The sequence below is a fragment of the Semicossyphus pulcher genome, unplaced genomic scaffold (genome assembly GCF_022749685.1).
Source record: "Semicossyphus pulcher isolate SPU_LCO1_2020_fin unplaced genomic scaffold, fSemPul1.0.p SCAF_6, whole genome shotgun sequence".
Taxonomy (NCBI): Eukaryota; Metazoa; Chordata; class Actinopteri; order Labriformes; family Labridae; genus Semicossyphus; species Semicossyphus pulcher.
Window position 1 is genome coordinate 15,321,397 of NW_027211737.1, and position 15,367 is coordinate 15,336,763.

Here is a 15,367-nt window from a genome sequence, read left to right on the forward strand (position 1 = left end):
TGTAGATCTTTGGTGTTTGGCTCATGAGTGTGCCTCCATTCCTCTGAACCTCACTTTATCATCATCAACTTTCCCACGTCTCTCTTGGCGTAGCTTTTATGTATTTTTCACCACCTACCAGCCTTCCCTGTTGTGGCGTCTCTGCGCTTAGAAAAAGATATCCATCTTTCTACTTTGCATCCACCCCTCATCACCGCTTGTTCTCTTTCCCCTGTCTCTATAAACAACTTCATGCTTGTCAATTTCTTCATGCTCTCCCTCTCTGCCTCCTCACTGCTTCTTGTCTGTTGCAATGATATGGGTCAAATACTGTTGGTAGACACTTTAAGGTAAGGTCCCAACAAACACTTTCTACTTCACACTGCCACCAGGCCTCCGTGGTTTTTTTGTGTCACTGCTTTAAGTCACTTCCTCTCATGAAATTGGCTCTGTGACATAATATTGAATGTCTGCACCGAGCTTTAAACTATGTTTTTTCAGACAGTGTGTTTATACCTGAGTGTTTTAATAGTATTTGTATGGGTATAAATATATATATATATTATCTATGCTGCTTATCCGGTTCAGGGTGGCACGACCTCACCGATCCTGCCTGTTACCCGGGACAGATCACCAGTAAATCACACAACCGCTTACACTACCATTCACACCTATGGGCATCCTAGAGTCACCAGTTAGCCTAACGAGCACGTCTTTGGATTGTGGGAGGAAGCCGGAGTACCCGGAGACAAAACAGTCCTGCACGGGGAGAACATGCAAACTCCTCACGTTTGATTCAAACCAGGAACCTGCTAGCTGTGAAGCGACAGCGCTTACCACTGCACCACTGTCCAGCCCTATTTGCATTAACCATAAGACAGTAAAGAAAACAAATATGACGGCTGTATTTAAATACTTTAAATAGATGTATTTTCAAGAGGCAGGGATAAGTTATTAAAATACGACTTCACTTTCACCTGTCATGTTTTATATTTCTTCATTAAGTGGAAGCCTTCTAAAAAAGAGAAAACTCCCACATGAACCCTCCCCAAAGCTCTGTCCTTTTCTCAGTCTCTGCCTGATGTGCTTCTACATAAAGCCTGTACAGAAATCAAATGTACACTGGTATTTTACCTCCATTGAGTTCTTTTAAAGTGACACCTCGACATTTCATATTTCAGACAGATTTTTTTCATAACTGTCTTCACATTTTAAAGGTCTAAACGTGATCCATAGAAGGTCAAATTCATGTTTAACATCTATACTTTTGTCCTATACGTGAAGCACTTCTGTGTGTCATGTCCTTTTCTTTTTCTCTTCCTCTTATTCACCGTTTCTCTGCTCATTAAATGCCTCACCCGAATCTGTCAGGTCAAGTATTTCCCCTTTTCCACCGCCACAAAGGGGCAGATGCAAATAGGTGAGGTGGCGCTCTTTGCTGTAACATCGGCAGACACAATACAGTACACGCCCCTCCTCCCCGTTGTATGAGCACATAAGATCAGTGGTTGACATTTTCACACCTTTCACTGTGTGACTGAGAGGAAAAAAAGAAGGAATGAAGTGGTGTTTTCCATTGTCCTCATCTAGTATGAATGGATGACATTTTGTTTTAGAAGTCTGAACATGTTTAATAAAACACGTGGAACAACCTGGAGCTCCCAGGGAGTGCATTATAACATGTTATACAACAGTTAGTTCTGACCAAAGTTATCTGATTGGGTAAGAGGCATTCCATGAGTGCTGATATACAGAACAACATCACTGGGACTTTTCACTCTGTGTATCACTCCGCCTCAGCCAGGTGCTCTGAATACTGTTAATTAACATTACAGCAGACCGTGTATCACACAGCAGACTCTTATTTCACTGGGTGATGATGGATTAAACAAACAGATAAGGGCCTGTGTCCATTAACAGCTTTTTTTGTGCTGGCAGCGCCTATTTCCTGTACAAAACCAATGCAGTTCAATGTTTTCAGTGTTTTCAGCGCTCAGCATCAAAAAGGCCTTTGCGTCAGCTGTTTTTTGTCGCTGTGTTCACAGTGCTCTCAGTTTAAAATAGTTCAACTTTAAGAACACCACCACGTTCGGCAATGTTACATCTCTGTCACCGACCAATCAAAATCAAGGGGCAGGACTTTAGATATCAACTTTGTCAACAACAATGGTGGAGGAGAAGTGTATTTCGTTATTTTGAGGGTACAGTTTCCAGGTGTAGATGAGAGGACACAATTACTTTCCATCGTTATGTTTTCGTTGTAAAATTTTCATGAATAAAAGCAAATATAAAGCATACTGAGCGACATAAAACAGACTTAACGATCACTACCGAGTGAAGCAGAAGTGCCGCCAGACAAATTTCGTAACCTAGCAACAGTAAGAGTCGGCGAGAAGCGCTCTGAAATTGAGGTCGTGGGCGCTGCCAGCGCAAAAAACACCTTTGGTGGACACAGGCCCTTAATGTACATGATAAGGAAACAGCTGATCTGTGGTAACCTGTAGACACAGAGTGCAGTAGAAAGTTTGGGTTGCTTGGCAACAAATGTCCAGTTTCAATTAAGTTGTGGAACTAGTAAAGTTGATGGAGCAAAAAGTGAATCTGTTGTTGTGATTATTTTTTACTATTTGCCACTTGTACAGCTGTTGTATAAAAGCGATATGACACTCAAGCTTGTGATGTTGTACTGAATATCATCACGGCTGTGTTTCGATTGTAGGCACACGGCCGCAGGCTCATGTGATATTGTATAAACATACAGTCTAAATGGTTTCCTCTTAGGATTCAGCAGATTGATTTCATATCATTGATAGACCTCTGCAGAAATATTCTACTACAGTCCACAAGGTAAATATCTACTCAGCGAGCAGGTTATAGACAACAGGCACGATGTCTTGAGCTGGCATTTAGAGAGTTGCACCATCGACCATCAGAGCCAATATGTGACTTATAATGTTTCTGTAGAGCAAACACAAAATAATTATTGTGTATGTAAAACTTCAGGAGTTTACTTTTCATCATATTTAAGGCCGACTATCATTTTCACTTACTTTCACTTGTATTGAACAAAGCATACGAGTCCAAAATATCAGCACTTTTATTGTTTTCTCCTTATAAAACGATGGCAACCTAACAGGCTTAACACTTTTAAAGCGGCTCTTTCGTCAGACTATAACCTTTTACTATTGTGCCTCAGGCTGCACTTGTCATTGGCTGAAAGCAAAACAAAACAAATCATCTTAATGTCAACAGTGTTATTACTTCTAAGTGGTGCTTCCCACATTTTCCCAACGACGCCTGCGTTGCTGTAGTTCTGACTGGATTATGTGCAAGGTGACTCGGCAGGTAACAGAGCTTGTCACTCAAATGTCAATAAATGAGGCTTTACAGTGTTAATAAGAGGAAAGACTGATGAGAAGCGAAAGGAAAAGAGGAGAAGGAGTGTGGAAAAAAAGACGACTAAAAAAGGAAGATGGAGAGCGAGAGGGTGAGAGATAATAGAGAGAAAACATGTGTTCTCAGTGTCCGGAACGCACCAGTAGAGCTGAAAATAGGGATTGGGACAGTTGCACCGTAGCTTCATTTGAGACGACACACTCGACTGTCTGTTCTCTAAAGAACTCTCCTTGTTCAGAGGCGAGGCCTTTTGGGAACATTGCTATCATCTTAAAAGGCCATCTCTGTCTCGCTCTCTCTCTCTCTCTCTCTCTCTCTACACCTCGCACTCTCTCATTTTTGCGCTCTTGCTGTCTCCCTTCTCTCCTTGAACAGGGGTGAGGCCATTAGGGAACAATGGTGATATCTTTAAAGGGCCTTCTGTGGCTGAGAGAACAGCACTGCCAAAACCCAGAGGATCCATGTGCTGAATCAGTGGTCACAGAGCACAGAGGGGATAGACGGATTTAAGAGGGGTACGGACATGTGTGTGTTCGTGTGCGTGTGTGTCTCATATGCTGTGTGAACTACACCACATTTGGCAGCAATTTTGGTTTAAACCGGTGGATTGAAGGTTGTCCAACTAGGGAAAAATTGGTAATCCAACTTTGAGTGTTGATTAGGGTGAGGTTAAGGTTAGAGTATGAGCCGCTTCCCGGCAGGCATGAATATATTTGTTGGGAATTTGCATGCGACTTTAAAGAAGTTCAACTCATGGTGTAAAATTGAGGTTTTCACAGCAGTGAAGAACTTTGCTGCAGATGAATATTAACCAGGAACCACTTCAGTTTCTTCTGAGTGCAGTATATGGAAGCACACGTCGGTTATGTATCCGAGCAAATGTGTGCCGACAACCTCTCTACGGTGAAGGAAAGATGCTGTCAGTTCCACATCCGATATAGCATCTCCTCCTGACAGAAGGATCTCTCTGTGACAAGATTTCATTGTACATTTTTGAGCATATTGATACTACACTGTTGTCCGTACAGGTCTTATCAAATTCATCGCAGGAAAGTGAAAATATAAGTGGCAACATACTTTTTTTGAACTGGAGGTCTTAGTGTACTTCAACTTTGCTAATGAACACCTCTAATCTACCAATTAGTTTACAGATCGGGTACAGAAAAATCTCTCCAAGAGGTGCTTAGGGTTGATTTAATCATGGTATTTACCAAACTGACTTCTGAAATATGGGACTATCATATCCAGAAGGCTATTCAATATCCATTCAATATAAACTGCTTGGTATGAACATACTTTCAAATGACACATTCAATACTCTGATAAAATGCTTTAATACCCTGGAAGATTGAGTTTGAGCCAGCAGAATGCATTGCAAAACAACTCCACTGCAGAGATCTCATTGGAGATCAATGCAAACAACACATTAATTGTGTTAATTGAATGCAATGAGCGAAATGGAGCTCCATTACAGCCACGAGGATTAAATCAACACCGAATCAGCAAAGGCAGAAAACTGTTACGCTGCTCTCTAGGCTGAAACTTTTTGGTGTATTACACTTCCGTCCACACACCAATGAGCGATGTCACAGCTGGTGTTTCCCATTAGCTTGCAGAACTGCTACTTTGACATCACTCATTCTGGTGTGATTAAAATGCTACATGCCTTTTAGGTTCAGCCCATTATACGGGCAGTGCACAAGTAGTGTTCTCCACTGTATGACTCAGATATTAATGATCTTTAGACAGAAAAGTGTGAGAACAAAGAAGGTGAGGGGAAACAGCGGCAGCCAGTCAATCCAGGGATATGAAAACAAACCAATACAGTCTAAGACTGACTGAAGCTGTAGAGGGAAGGGACATGTGCTCTATGTGAGTTTCATTAAGTATGTAACCGTACATACAGAGGGAGAGATAGCTGTGTAAAATGACATGATGATTCTTAGATGTTGTAGCCAACGCGTTAGAGAGTTGGGGGTCAGAGAGGACCCTTAAGAAGTGCTCAAAGAACGACTACAACCTGTTGTATTGATTTTTGCAATGGGAAGAAACACAAGCAGAGGGCTGAACAAATCTTGATGATGAAATATCTGGGGAGATCTGCTCAACACAAGAACAGAACTTGAGATGAGAATGTACTTCTCTGTTCATTTTCTGACAACAGTTTGAGTTATCCCAGGGGGCAATTCAGGGCAAAACAGTAGCATGGCGTTACATGCTCGGGGCTTAATGGTTGTGATTTCTTGGAAACACGGTCAACGGTTCTGCCCGGAAAGTGCTGACGTAATCCTACAGACTTCAAATCCGGAACATTTTCAAAATTATACTCATTCTGGAGGTTTACGATTGTATCTATAAAAAAACAAATTACAAGAGAATCTGTGACGAACATTGGTGCCAGGACAAACCAGATTTCTCCCCTGTTTGTCGGGAGAGGCAAATCAGGTACAAACAGGCCCAATCCTCATGTAGCCTGAGTCCAGCCCTAGATGCAATATGAATACAGCAAGGCAATATTTCTGTAGAAGCAAGCTAAGAGACTGAAGTAAAAAATGGCACTTTATAAAAGGGACATACGATGCTTCTAGTCTAATGTTAGAGTTAATGTACCGGGAAGAGAGGAGGCAAAGAGACAGAGAGAGACAGAAAAGCAGGGTAAAATGAGACAGCATAAACACACAGGCAGACTGATATGTTATGGAGATACATACAGATACAGATGCATGCGTGTAGTGGTTACTGTGCAAATGCATACAAGCGCCCACGTCTGTCTGAGTGTTTATCTGACAGCCAGAGAATGGAGAGACAGAGAGCGAGCAAGGTTTCTGACGTATCCATTAGGTCTCTAATGTCCCACCCCGCTGAGAAACCATTGAAGCTGCTACATTAGATACATTCAAAATTCACACAACACCAGTTCCACAGCCCGAGTAAATGTCAGGGGGGAGGCACATGTTTCTGATGCCCCTGAACTTTGGGTAGACAGACAGATTAGCCTCATTTACAGTGCATGGTATGGCTGGACTCAACTCGCTTTTGGTACCAAGTATTTTTCTAAATTTAGTTTTTCACTGCAGATAGTGAAGCCTCAATGAAAGAGGGACTCTTATCTAATTGCCATTAACAAATCGTTGTTTTGTATCGTATTGCATCATACAGTGTAGCGTATTGATCTCATATCATATATTGTATCGTGCATCGTATCATTTCCTATATTGTATATAGTATCGTATCGTATCGTATATTGTATCCTATATCGTATATCATATCCTATATCGTATTGTATATCATGTCGTATATCGTAACCTATATCATATCCTATATGATATCCTATATTGTATTTCGTATTGCATCGTATATCGTATCGTATTGTATCGTATAATATAAACATCATATCCTATTTTATATTATACACAGACAGACTAGCTGCCTTTTATCTTTACATTTGAGTTCAGTAAATAAACATATTGCTTTCTTTATCAATGGTAGCTTGGCTATTTGAAAATGGAGGGTTTGTTCAGTGTTGCATAAGTGATTATTCTAGTGACAGTTTTCTAGTGTTTTAACTCAAGTAGGATGGTACCAAGTCAAGAAACAGGTACCAGATAGAATCTAAAGCTAAAGCTCCTGGAAATCCAGTAAAACAACAGCTTCAAAAAACTCAACTCAAAAAGTTGTGCCTTATCATGCAGAGGTAAAAAGGCAACAGAGAAACAGACAGACAGACAGACAGACAGACAGATAGATAGCATCTTACCAAAGTCTGAATCATAGAAGACGATGAACTTCTGCCAGCTGTACTCAGACACCACCTGCATGATGACCTCATTGAGATAGACGGGTGGGCGAACCATTAGGGTGTAGTCATCAGTTCCAGGGATGCGACTGGTTGGTGGGCAGAAGGAGCGCGGTGATCCCGCTGGGGACCGCTGGATAAAGAGGTGGGGGATGTGCATGGCATCAGCCAGAGTCTGAAGGCTGCCCGCTGACATGCAGCCGATTGAGCTGACCAGAGCGAGGATACCACGGTTCATCAGCTCACAGGCTGGAAGGAGGAGAGGGAGAAAGCAGAAAGAGAAGGAGAAGGGGGGAGGAAAATGTGTTATTTTCAAAGCGTTCAAAGGAATTATTCTTACTTGTTTACTCGTTTAAGCCAAGAATCACCTGTGATGAAAATATCCGTCGCATCAGTGGGCAACACCAAGTCATACTCTTGATAATAGCTGTTATTCTTGGTGAATAATTCTTCAGGTCACCACACTACAGCACCGACTTAAAGAGAAATTGATATATATTGATATACTATTTTTAAGGCCCAAAGCAGGTACAGTCATACACACCCTGCCCGGTGGTAACTGGAAATAGAGGGACATGAAAACCCAGAGGGTGGAAACAGGATACAGAGGTATACATACGTAGGTATATCTGGCAGCAGGTAGGAGTTGTGCGCCATAACACAAAAAGACACTTTCCCCTGCACTGCTTTGATTTAGGAAACATGCAGTGAGGTGAGGCTGCTGTGTGAAACCAAAAGTTAATATTGGTGAACTATTTTAACTCCAACTAGCACCCTAAACTACTGAAGCCAAGTAGTTTTGGGTGCCTTTGTTGGGGTAGAATGCAACAGTAATATGTTTAGGTAAAGATCATGGCTTGTGCTAGAGCTAGGGTTATCTTCTGAGTTAAAGTCCAGTGTATGAGCCATTCATCCACCTGGACCTACTTTCTACTAGGTTTAGTCTCTTTTTATATCATGGAATAATTAAAAAAATGTTTGCATGAAGACACAACGTGTATTTCTTGCAAGTTTCCATACCGACAAACATCAAGCACTACTCTGGCTACCAAATCAAACGAAGCAGAGTCCATATTGTTGACTGACCTCCAGGCTACTTTATGAAGAAAAATACAACATTAAGCAGTGTTGTATGGAAAACTATATAGTATGAATCCATAAAAATGGTATTCAAATCTGTATTTTGATATACAAATTGTCTTTTTATACAGATGATCCACATTCCCCCGGTTATCTGTGCTGTACTGCCTAAACGCTCCTCTGCTCTGAGACACTATCTGTGCTTAATGCACCTCCTTATCCCTCCTTCCCCCTTTCATCCTTGCAAGACCTCTGGTGCTGTCAAAAACACCTCTACCTCCTACCCTCTCAACCCGCTGCCGTTATCTCCCCTCTTGTCCAAAACAGCCCCTCTGAGTGCTTACCTTTCAGCCCCAATCATTTCAAAGCTGCAATCTTGCAGTGATTTTCATTTTAGCTGCCTTGCAGCACCGCGGAATGTTCTACACTGTCCTCAATTTGGAGTCATCTGCCTTCCTCCTCCTCCGCCTCCTCGCTAGCATCCTTCACCAGCACCTTTTCTATTCCACCCACCGATCCTTCTCACCGCCTTTACTCACTAGCCGTTTTGTCCCTCGTGTCTTGTTTACCCTCATGGCAACACAAGCAGCCGCCTATACGACTTCCTTTCCTCACTCCAGCCGTCTTTTTTCATCACCTCTTTATGACTTTATTTTTTGCACACCGTCTGCTCTTACATTATTTTTACCCAGACAGCCACCCACATTTTGCCCCATGTCCTCGCCCTCCATCTCTTTTCCATCCTTATCCTTATTCCTCCCTCACTTCTGCTCCCATGCTGCTCCTCGCTGCATCCTTCACTATATTTTACTTATTTTATTTCACTTCTAGGTGACTATAACTATGCCACAGAGTTACTGGGGAAAGTATTAAGTAGTAGAGGAAGTGTTTACACACACGGTGCAATGACAATGGCAAGAAAGCCCTGTCTAAAACACACACAGTCAGTATAAAGCCACACGGACTAATCTGTCGACAGTGCAAAAGTAAAGCCACAGAAAGAGAAAAGAAGAAAAAGCTTGAGACGACAGATTCATGCTGCTGAGAAAAGCAAAACACAGTGTGTGTGCACATGAGAGCTAAACATGGCAACGCCTCACGTGTCATCTGGTTAGCACAACTTTCAGAGTGTTTTCCCGAATCGAGACAAATCCAAGCTTGTATTTGTCTGCGCCTAAACGATGCACAACACGGCGTCTGCTTAATTGCGTCTGGTGTTTAATTACTTGGTAAAGCATTACTGATTGCATTTTGATACATTACTTTTCAGATGTACAAGCAACCCACAAAGACTAAATCCATGTGACACTTTAATTATCTTCAACAGTCTGCTTTTGACTGCCTTGTGCATGAAGCTTTTTTCTCACAAAGAGACTATTGAGCTGCTTCTTTCCCCCCAAAAAAAGTCACAGTTTCTGAGGTAAATTGGTCACAGTTGTCACTCAAGGAGAAGTTAAAGGGTTACTTCACTCAATCATTTCCCCCTGCATTGATGTAGATGATTTATGTGTGGAAGCTAAAGGAGTTTCAATCTCACTGGCCATTGTGGGAGTCCACATGCTGAGGAATTAATTAAAAGTGTAACAATATATGATTAAACTCCATTAATTCCAGCGTGCTGCTTAGTCATGGCCATTATTCTGAGAACGGACGAGCTCAGATCTTCTATCACTTTAATGTGTGAGCATGTGTGTGTGTGTGTGTGTGTGTGTGTGTGTGTGTGTGTAGGCACACCTGTGGATTTATTTATGCACACATTTACTGTGAACACATTTTATTCCTTCGAGCGAGTGCATTTCTGTATAAGCCGGTCGTGTATCCCAAGCTACATTACCCACACCCCTATCATAGCAGCCATGCTAACTACCGCTTTAGCCTGGCTCTGCTCTAGCTGTAGCGCATTAGCTTAGCATCATGAAGGCTTTGGCTAATGGAAGGCTCTGCTAATCCTCTACTTATTAGGGCACTTTGGAGAATTAGTGCCCTCATCCCCTCTACATCACACACTCTTAAGTCTGCAGGGGGCTTCGGAGCTCCAGGCTCATTAATGCTCCTTGCTAATGACTTAAAGGGCCCGTTGCGTTACCCCAGCCTGATGTTACATCAATCTGAAGAAAGCAACAGTTAAAAGGGAGGGAGCATGAGGAAGGAAGAGGTGCTGGGGCAGCGAAAATACGTTTGAAATGGCTCCATTTGAGGTCCGAAATAAATTTCGGAAAACAAAGTTCTGCTTCTGAGGGGCTGAATATGAGTTTGGTGTTAAACTGTACGGATGGATATTGTGTCTTTATGCCTTGCCAACCTTTTAAAGACTAACTGCTGTGTACAATGACTGCACTTGGAGCACAGAAACAGATTTTGACGACAGAAAGAGAGGTGAGTAGGAGTGCAAACAAATGCAAAACGGCAGCCATTTGGAGTTTTTCACCTATCGTCCTGAACCATAACCACCCACGAACACACCACACTCGCACTCCACCACCATCATCACCGGCCCACGCACGAGCACACTCACACATCTAAACCCCTCCTGAGCATGAGAAGTACACTGACTCATGATAAATCATTCCGGGATCAATCTCCCTGAAGCGGCTACGATCCGTCAAGCTTTCATGCCGGGGTGTTTATTTGAGGAATATACGTGTCAGTCATGCAAACAGACACGTACACAACCAAGAGTTTAGACTGTAGGCTGAAGGACTCATCAGGCTTTAAACATTACTTTATTTCTATTTTAATAAAACAGAATTTGTCCTTGGAGGACCCAACAACTCAAATCTGCTACCTCACCCATTTCCTGTTTACATTCAGACACGTCTGACGCATGTTCTGTATGTCGGCGTGTACGCTACATGTGTTGTCTGCAGCAGAGCATGTTATCGAGCTCTCTCTCTCCAGCTTGTTGCTCTGTCAGAAGAAATGGACTACAAGCACTTCACCTGCACCCAGGTGTGACTGGTTCCTCTCTCTATCTGCGGCTCTCCTCCCACCGTAGACTCTCACACACACACTTCATCACACTGATACCCGGGCCTGCAAGTTTCTGTGGCCCAGTGATGCAGGATGGAACGGAGAGGAAAAAGAGAGGGCTAGGTGGCAAGGAAATCAATACCTGAAGAAAACCAGTGAAAGAGTGTTTGTATGCATTTGGCTGCAGAACGTTAAGTAAGTTAGACACTAAAAGAGACATGGATAACACCTGTAACACAATTTTCTATACAGTGCAACATGCTATCTGTACTTCTGTAAGCCTGTTAAAGCTTGCATGTCTCATTTGATCTCCCTTCAATTATCACTGCGCCGATAGTGGCCAAAAGGAATGGATCAGTGAACTGCAAGAAACACGGACAGTTTATGTAGAGTGCAGTAGATAGCAATCTCATAAAAACTGTTGATACAAGATATGCCTGCATTATTATTATTATGATTATTAAAGCAGAAAAGCAAGGCCATCAGATGCACAGGGGCACTTTATGGCTTTGGGGGGTGGGGGGGTGGGGTGGGGGGGGCACTGTAGAAGCAATAAAGGACATTAAACATTGTAAGATGCAAGTTCAGAGGAGTAAAGTGTAGATACTTTTTACAAGAGAATGCAGGACAACACAAGTTCTGTCTGAAGGGGTCAGGGTTGCGGTGAGGGGCTACAGCCTTTCCCAGCTGACACCGGGCGAGAGGCGGGGTACACCCTGATCGCCAGTCAATCACAGGGCTGACACATAGAGAAAAGACAATCTTTCATGCTCACTTTCACACCTACGGGCAATTCAGAGTCACCAATGAACCTAGCGAGCATGTCTTTGGACTGTGGGAGGAAGCCGGAGAACCCAAAAGGAACCCATGCCTGCACGGGGGAGAACATGCAAACTCCACACAGAAAGTCCGGACCAGGATTTAAACCAGGTACCTTCTAGCTGTAAGGCAACAGCGCTAACCACTGCACCACTGTGCAGCCCATCCATCCATCCATCCATCCGTCCATCCATCGCTTATCCTGTTCAGGGTCATTGGACAAGAGGCAGTGTACACCCTGGACTGGTCGACAGTCAATAGCAAGGCTGACACATACAGACAGACAACCTTTCACATTCACATCCACACCTATGGGTCACCAATGAACCTAACAAGCATGTGGAGAGAAGCCAGAGTACCTGGAGAGAACCCACGCATGCACGGGGAGAACATGCAAACTCCACACAGAAAGGCTGCCTAAGTCTGGACTGGGATTCCAACCAGGAAGCTTCTAGCTGTGAACAGTGCTAACCACTGAACCACCGTGCAGCCAACTACAATAATCATAATTACAAAACACACAATTGCACAGTGATTCAAACTGATTAGGTCGTTTTTTCTAAGTGAACTGTAAGTTTCTCACACAGAGGAACTTCTGGAACTCTAAAGTAATCTTTGAGAACGAATGACGAGCAGGTTTTTTCATGGCAGCAGGTCTCAAAAGCTTTGAATTGAAGTCTTATTTTAACACTCAGTCCATCCTCACTTTTAAATCTCTGTGTACAGCTGCAGCTAATAAAACTGTTTCATCACTCGACATGCGGCAATCTCAGGTGTAGGGAAAAGCACTGTAGCAGTGGGGCAATGGTGTTAACACTTCTAGATAGTCTATTAAATATAAGGCACTTATGTGCCTCTACCAAATACACACATTTAACTTAACTTAAAGACCCGACAAACAGCCCTCAGGTGGGCTCTGTCTGCAGCAGAGCAGCTTCTTGTGTTGGTCTGAAGCAGATATTCACAGTTATGGAAAGTTAAATGACTGTAGTGTTAGTGTTAGCCACGTCTCCTCTCGCCGTTCCTCCTCTACTCTGCTACGAGGAACCAGAACACATACACATAACTAGATGAATCTACGGTTGGTAGATGTGTTTTATATTCCAATAAGGGCGTTTTTGAAACAAGTATGGATAAGCAGATAAGAAAGTCTGTGTTCGTCTGGCGCTTATCTAAATAATAGAACCAATCCTGCTAATCCAACACTGCCATAAAGCAGTCCTGTTTGTTGATATGCAACATTGCCTTCCCACAGTGGTCCAACACAACCAGAGATATTAAAAGGAAAGCGATCACATCTGAAAGAGCTGTTTCCTGTTTATATCAGCGATGCATTTATGTATTTCTGTCAGGTTGTGGCTTATCTTACAGGGACAGGGAGAACTCATGTTGAACTCTCAAAATGAGAGCAGTGTTTGATTATGTAAATCAATCAGCTGAGCAGACTTAAATATGTGCTGGCTGTAAAATGAGTCTGTAATCAAGTGTTTGATTTCATCACAAATTCACTGACACACAGAGAGAGAGAGGAAGTCCTTGCAAGCGCCTGCAGCACTGTCAGGCACGAGTGTATCTCTATGTCTAAAACTGTGTATGCATGCGCTTTGTATGTGTGCGGATGACCTACTTGTGTCTGTGTGTTGTTTCATGTGTTGTTCCAGATGCGCAGCTCCAAACTGCTGCCATGCATTGTGGCGCACACGACCGAGCAGTGAGTGGCAGAGAGAGATGCTTACTCACACCGCTGGCAGGCTGAGAATACGCTCTGCTCTATGTATGCCTCCGTGTGTGTGTGTGCGTGTGTGCGTGTGGGCTGTTGGTTTGCTGATATACACTCCTTGAGGGAATTAGCACTTGAATTAATGTGGTCAGGGAGGTAGAGTGAGCAAAAGATAACGTGCCCTTTTCGACTTTGTTTCTCTTGAAATTTATCACTCTAAGTTCTTTGTCTCCCGGCGCTTTGTGATGCCGAAAATACAAGACTGACGAAAAAATACGCAAACACAATCTGTTCTTATTCGTGGCCCCCAGAAACCCTCCCCACCTCCTACCATGTTCCCATTAACATTTAATGGACCCCCTTTGCTCGCTTCATCTTGTCACATTTAACATCCTGTATTCCGAACCAGCTCTGGTCTCTTCTGCCCCGGAGATGTATACATCCTCTCTTTCATCCACACTCTTTTTTGTCTTTCCTATAACTCTCCTCTCCTCTTCCCTTCAACTGCCACTCAATTCAGAAGCCTTTAGCTCTATATTTATACAGTTACTGCACTCACCGTTATCACACCCGCCAGATGAATGCCCCGTCTCCCTCCTCTCCAATCCCCATCTCTCTCTCTCCTTTAAACTTTCACTCCGCCACCGCTCCTCCTCCTCTTCCTCTCTCCCTTTTTTCCTTAAACACCCCCTTCTTCTCCGCCATTCATCTTTCTACCTCGTCCTTTTTGTATTCACTCTCTCCACCACTCCCTCCCTCTTTGCAACATGAGTCAACAATATAATTTCCCTGGCTCTTAGCTCCCAGGGTTGTTGAGCACAACAGACAAATGCCTCCTCTTCAAGCCCTGCTCTCTCCTCTCTCCTTTTTTCCTTCATCCTTTTCACACTCAGCTTAATCCTTCACTCCATTATCTGAGATTGGTGCATGTACAGCAGATCATTCAGGGCTAGTTCATTTTTCTCCTTCACTGCGTCCATCCATTTATCCATCAATCAACTCAATTGTTTGTTAAATCCAATTAAAATGCACTGTGTGCACTTTTACCCCAAATGCCTGCTTCATACCCTCTTTATCTCCTGCACTGCCCTTTTAGAAACTTTCTACTTTCTACACGGAGTCTAAACGCAGTGATCTGCAAAAAATTAATGCACAACTTGTATATTACAGTTCTTATCAGCAGAAACAAGCAGGCCGAGGATGTAGAGCGAGTATTAACAACTGAAAACTTAATATCAACATAAATTCTTGTGAATAAAAGGAGCAGTTTGCCCCTGGAAAAATCTACTGTCAGTCAAAGCTGGTGTTCTCTGTAATCGATAGTATTTGAAACTGGCGCCATAGCTGTGGAGAAAGTCGTACATACAGCTCGTGGTGTCGCCCATTCTACATTCCTACAACACCCAGAATGCATTGCGCCCCTCCCTCTGAAAGGAACGGCCCAGCGAGAAACGCTGGAGTGAAATACTACTACTGAGGCAATGGCGTTTTACTTAGCTTTCCTCCCATAATGACATTAGCTCCCCATAATAGCACGATAGGACTGAGGTTAAAAATCAGCGAACTGGCCTTTTAAGAAAACCAGAAGTGTGAGAGTTCTCTATCAA

General features: G+C 43.1%; 1 protein-coding gene across 1 annotated transcript in view; it reads right to left on the reverse strand.

The window, feature by feature from the left end:
- The window catches only part of grid2 (glutamate receptor, ionotropic, delta 2), a 514,857-nt gene that overhangs the window by 219,164 nt on the left and 280,326 nt on the right, over positions 1 to 15,367 (reverse strand). The window contains exon 3 of the mRNA XM_069682887.1: positions 7,133 to 7,420. Within this exon, the coding sequence (XP_069538988.1) occupies positions 7,133 to 7,420 (288 nt within the window). The remainder of the gene's footprint in view (positions 1 to 7,132; positions 7,421 to 15,367) is intronic.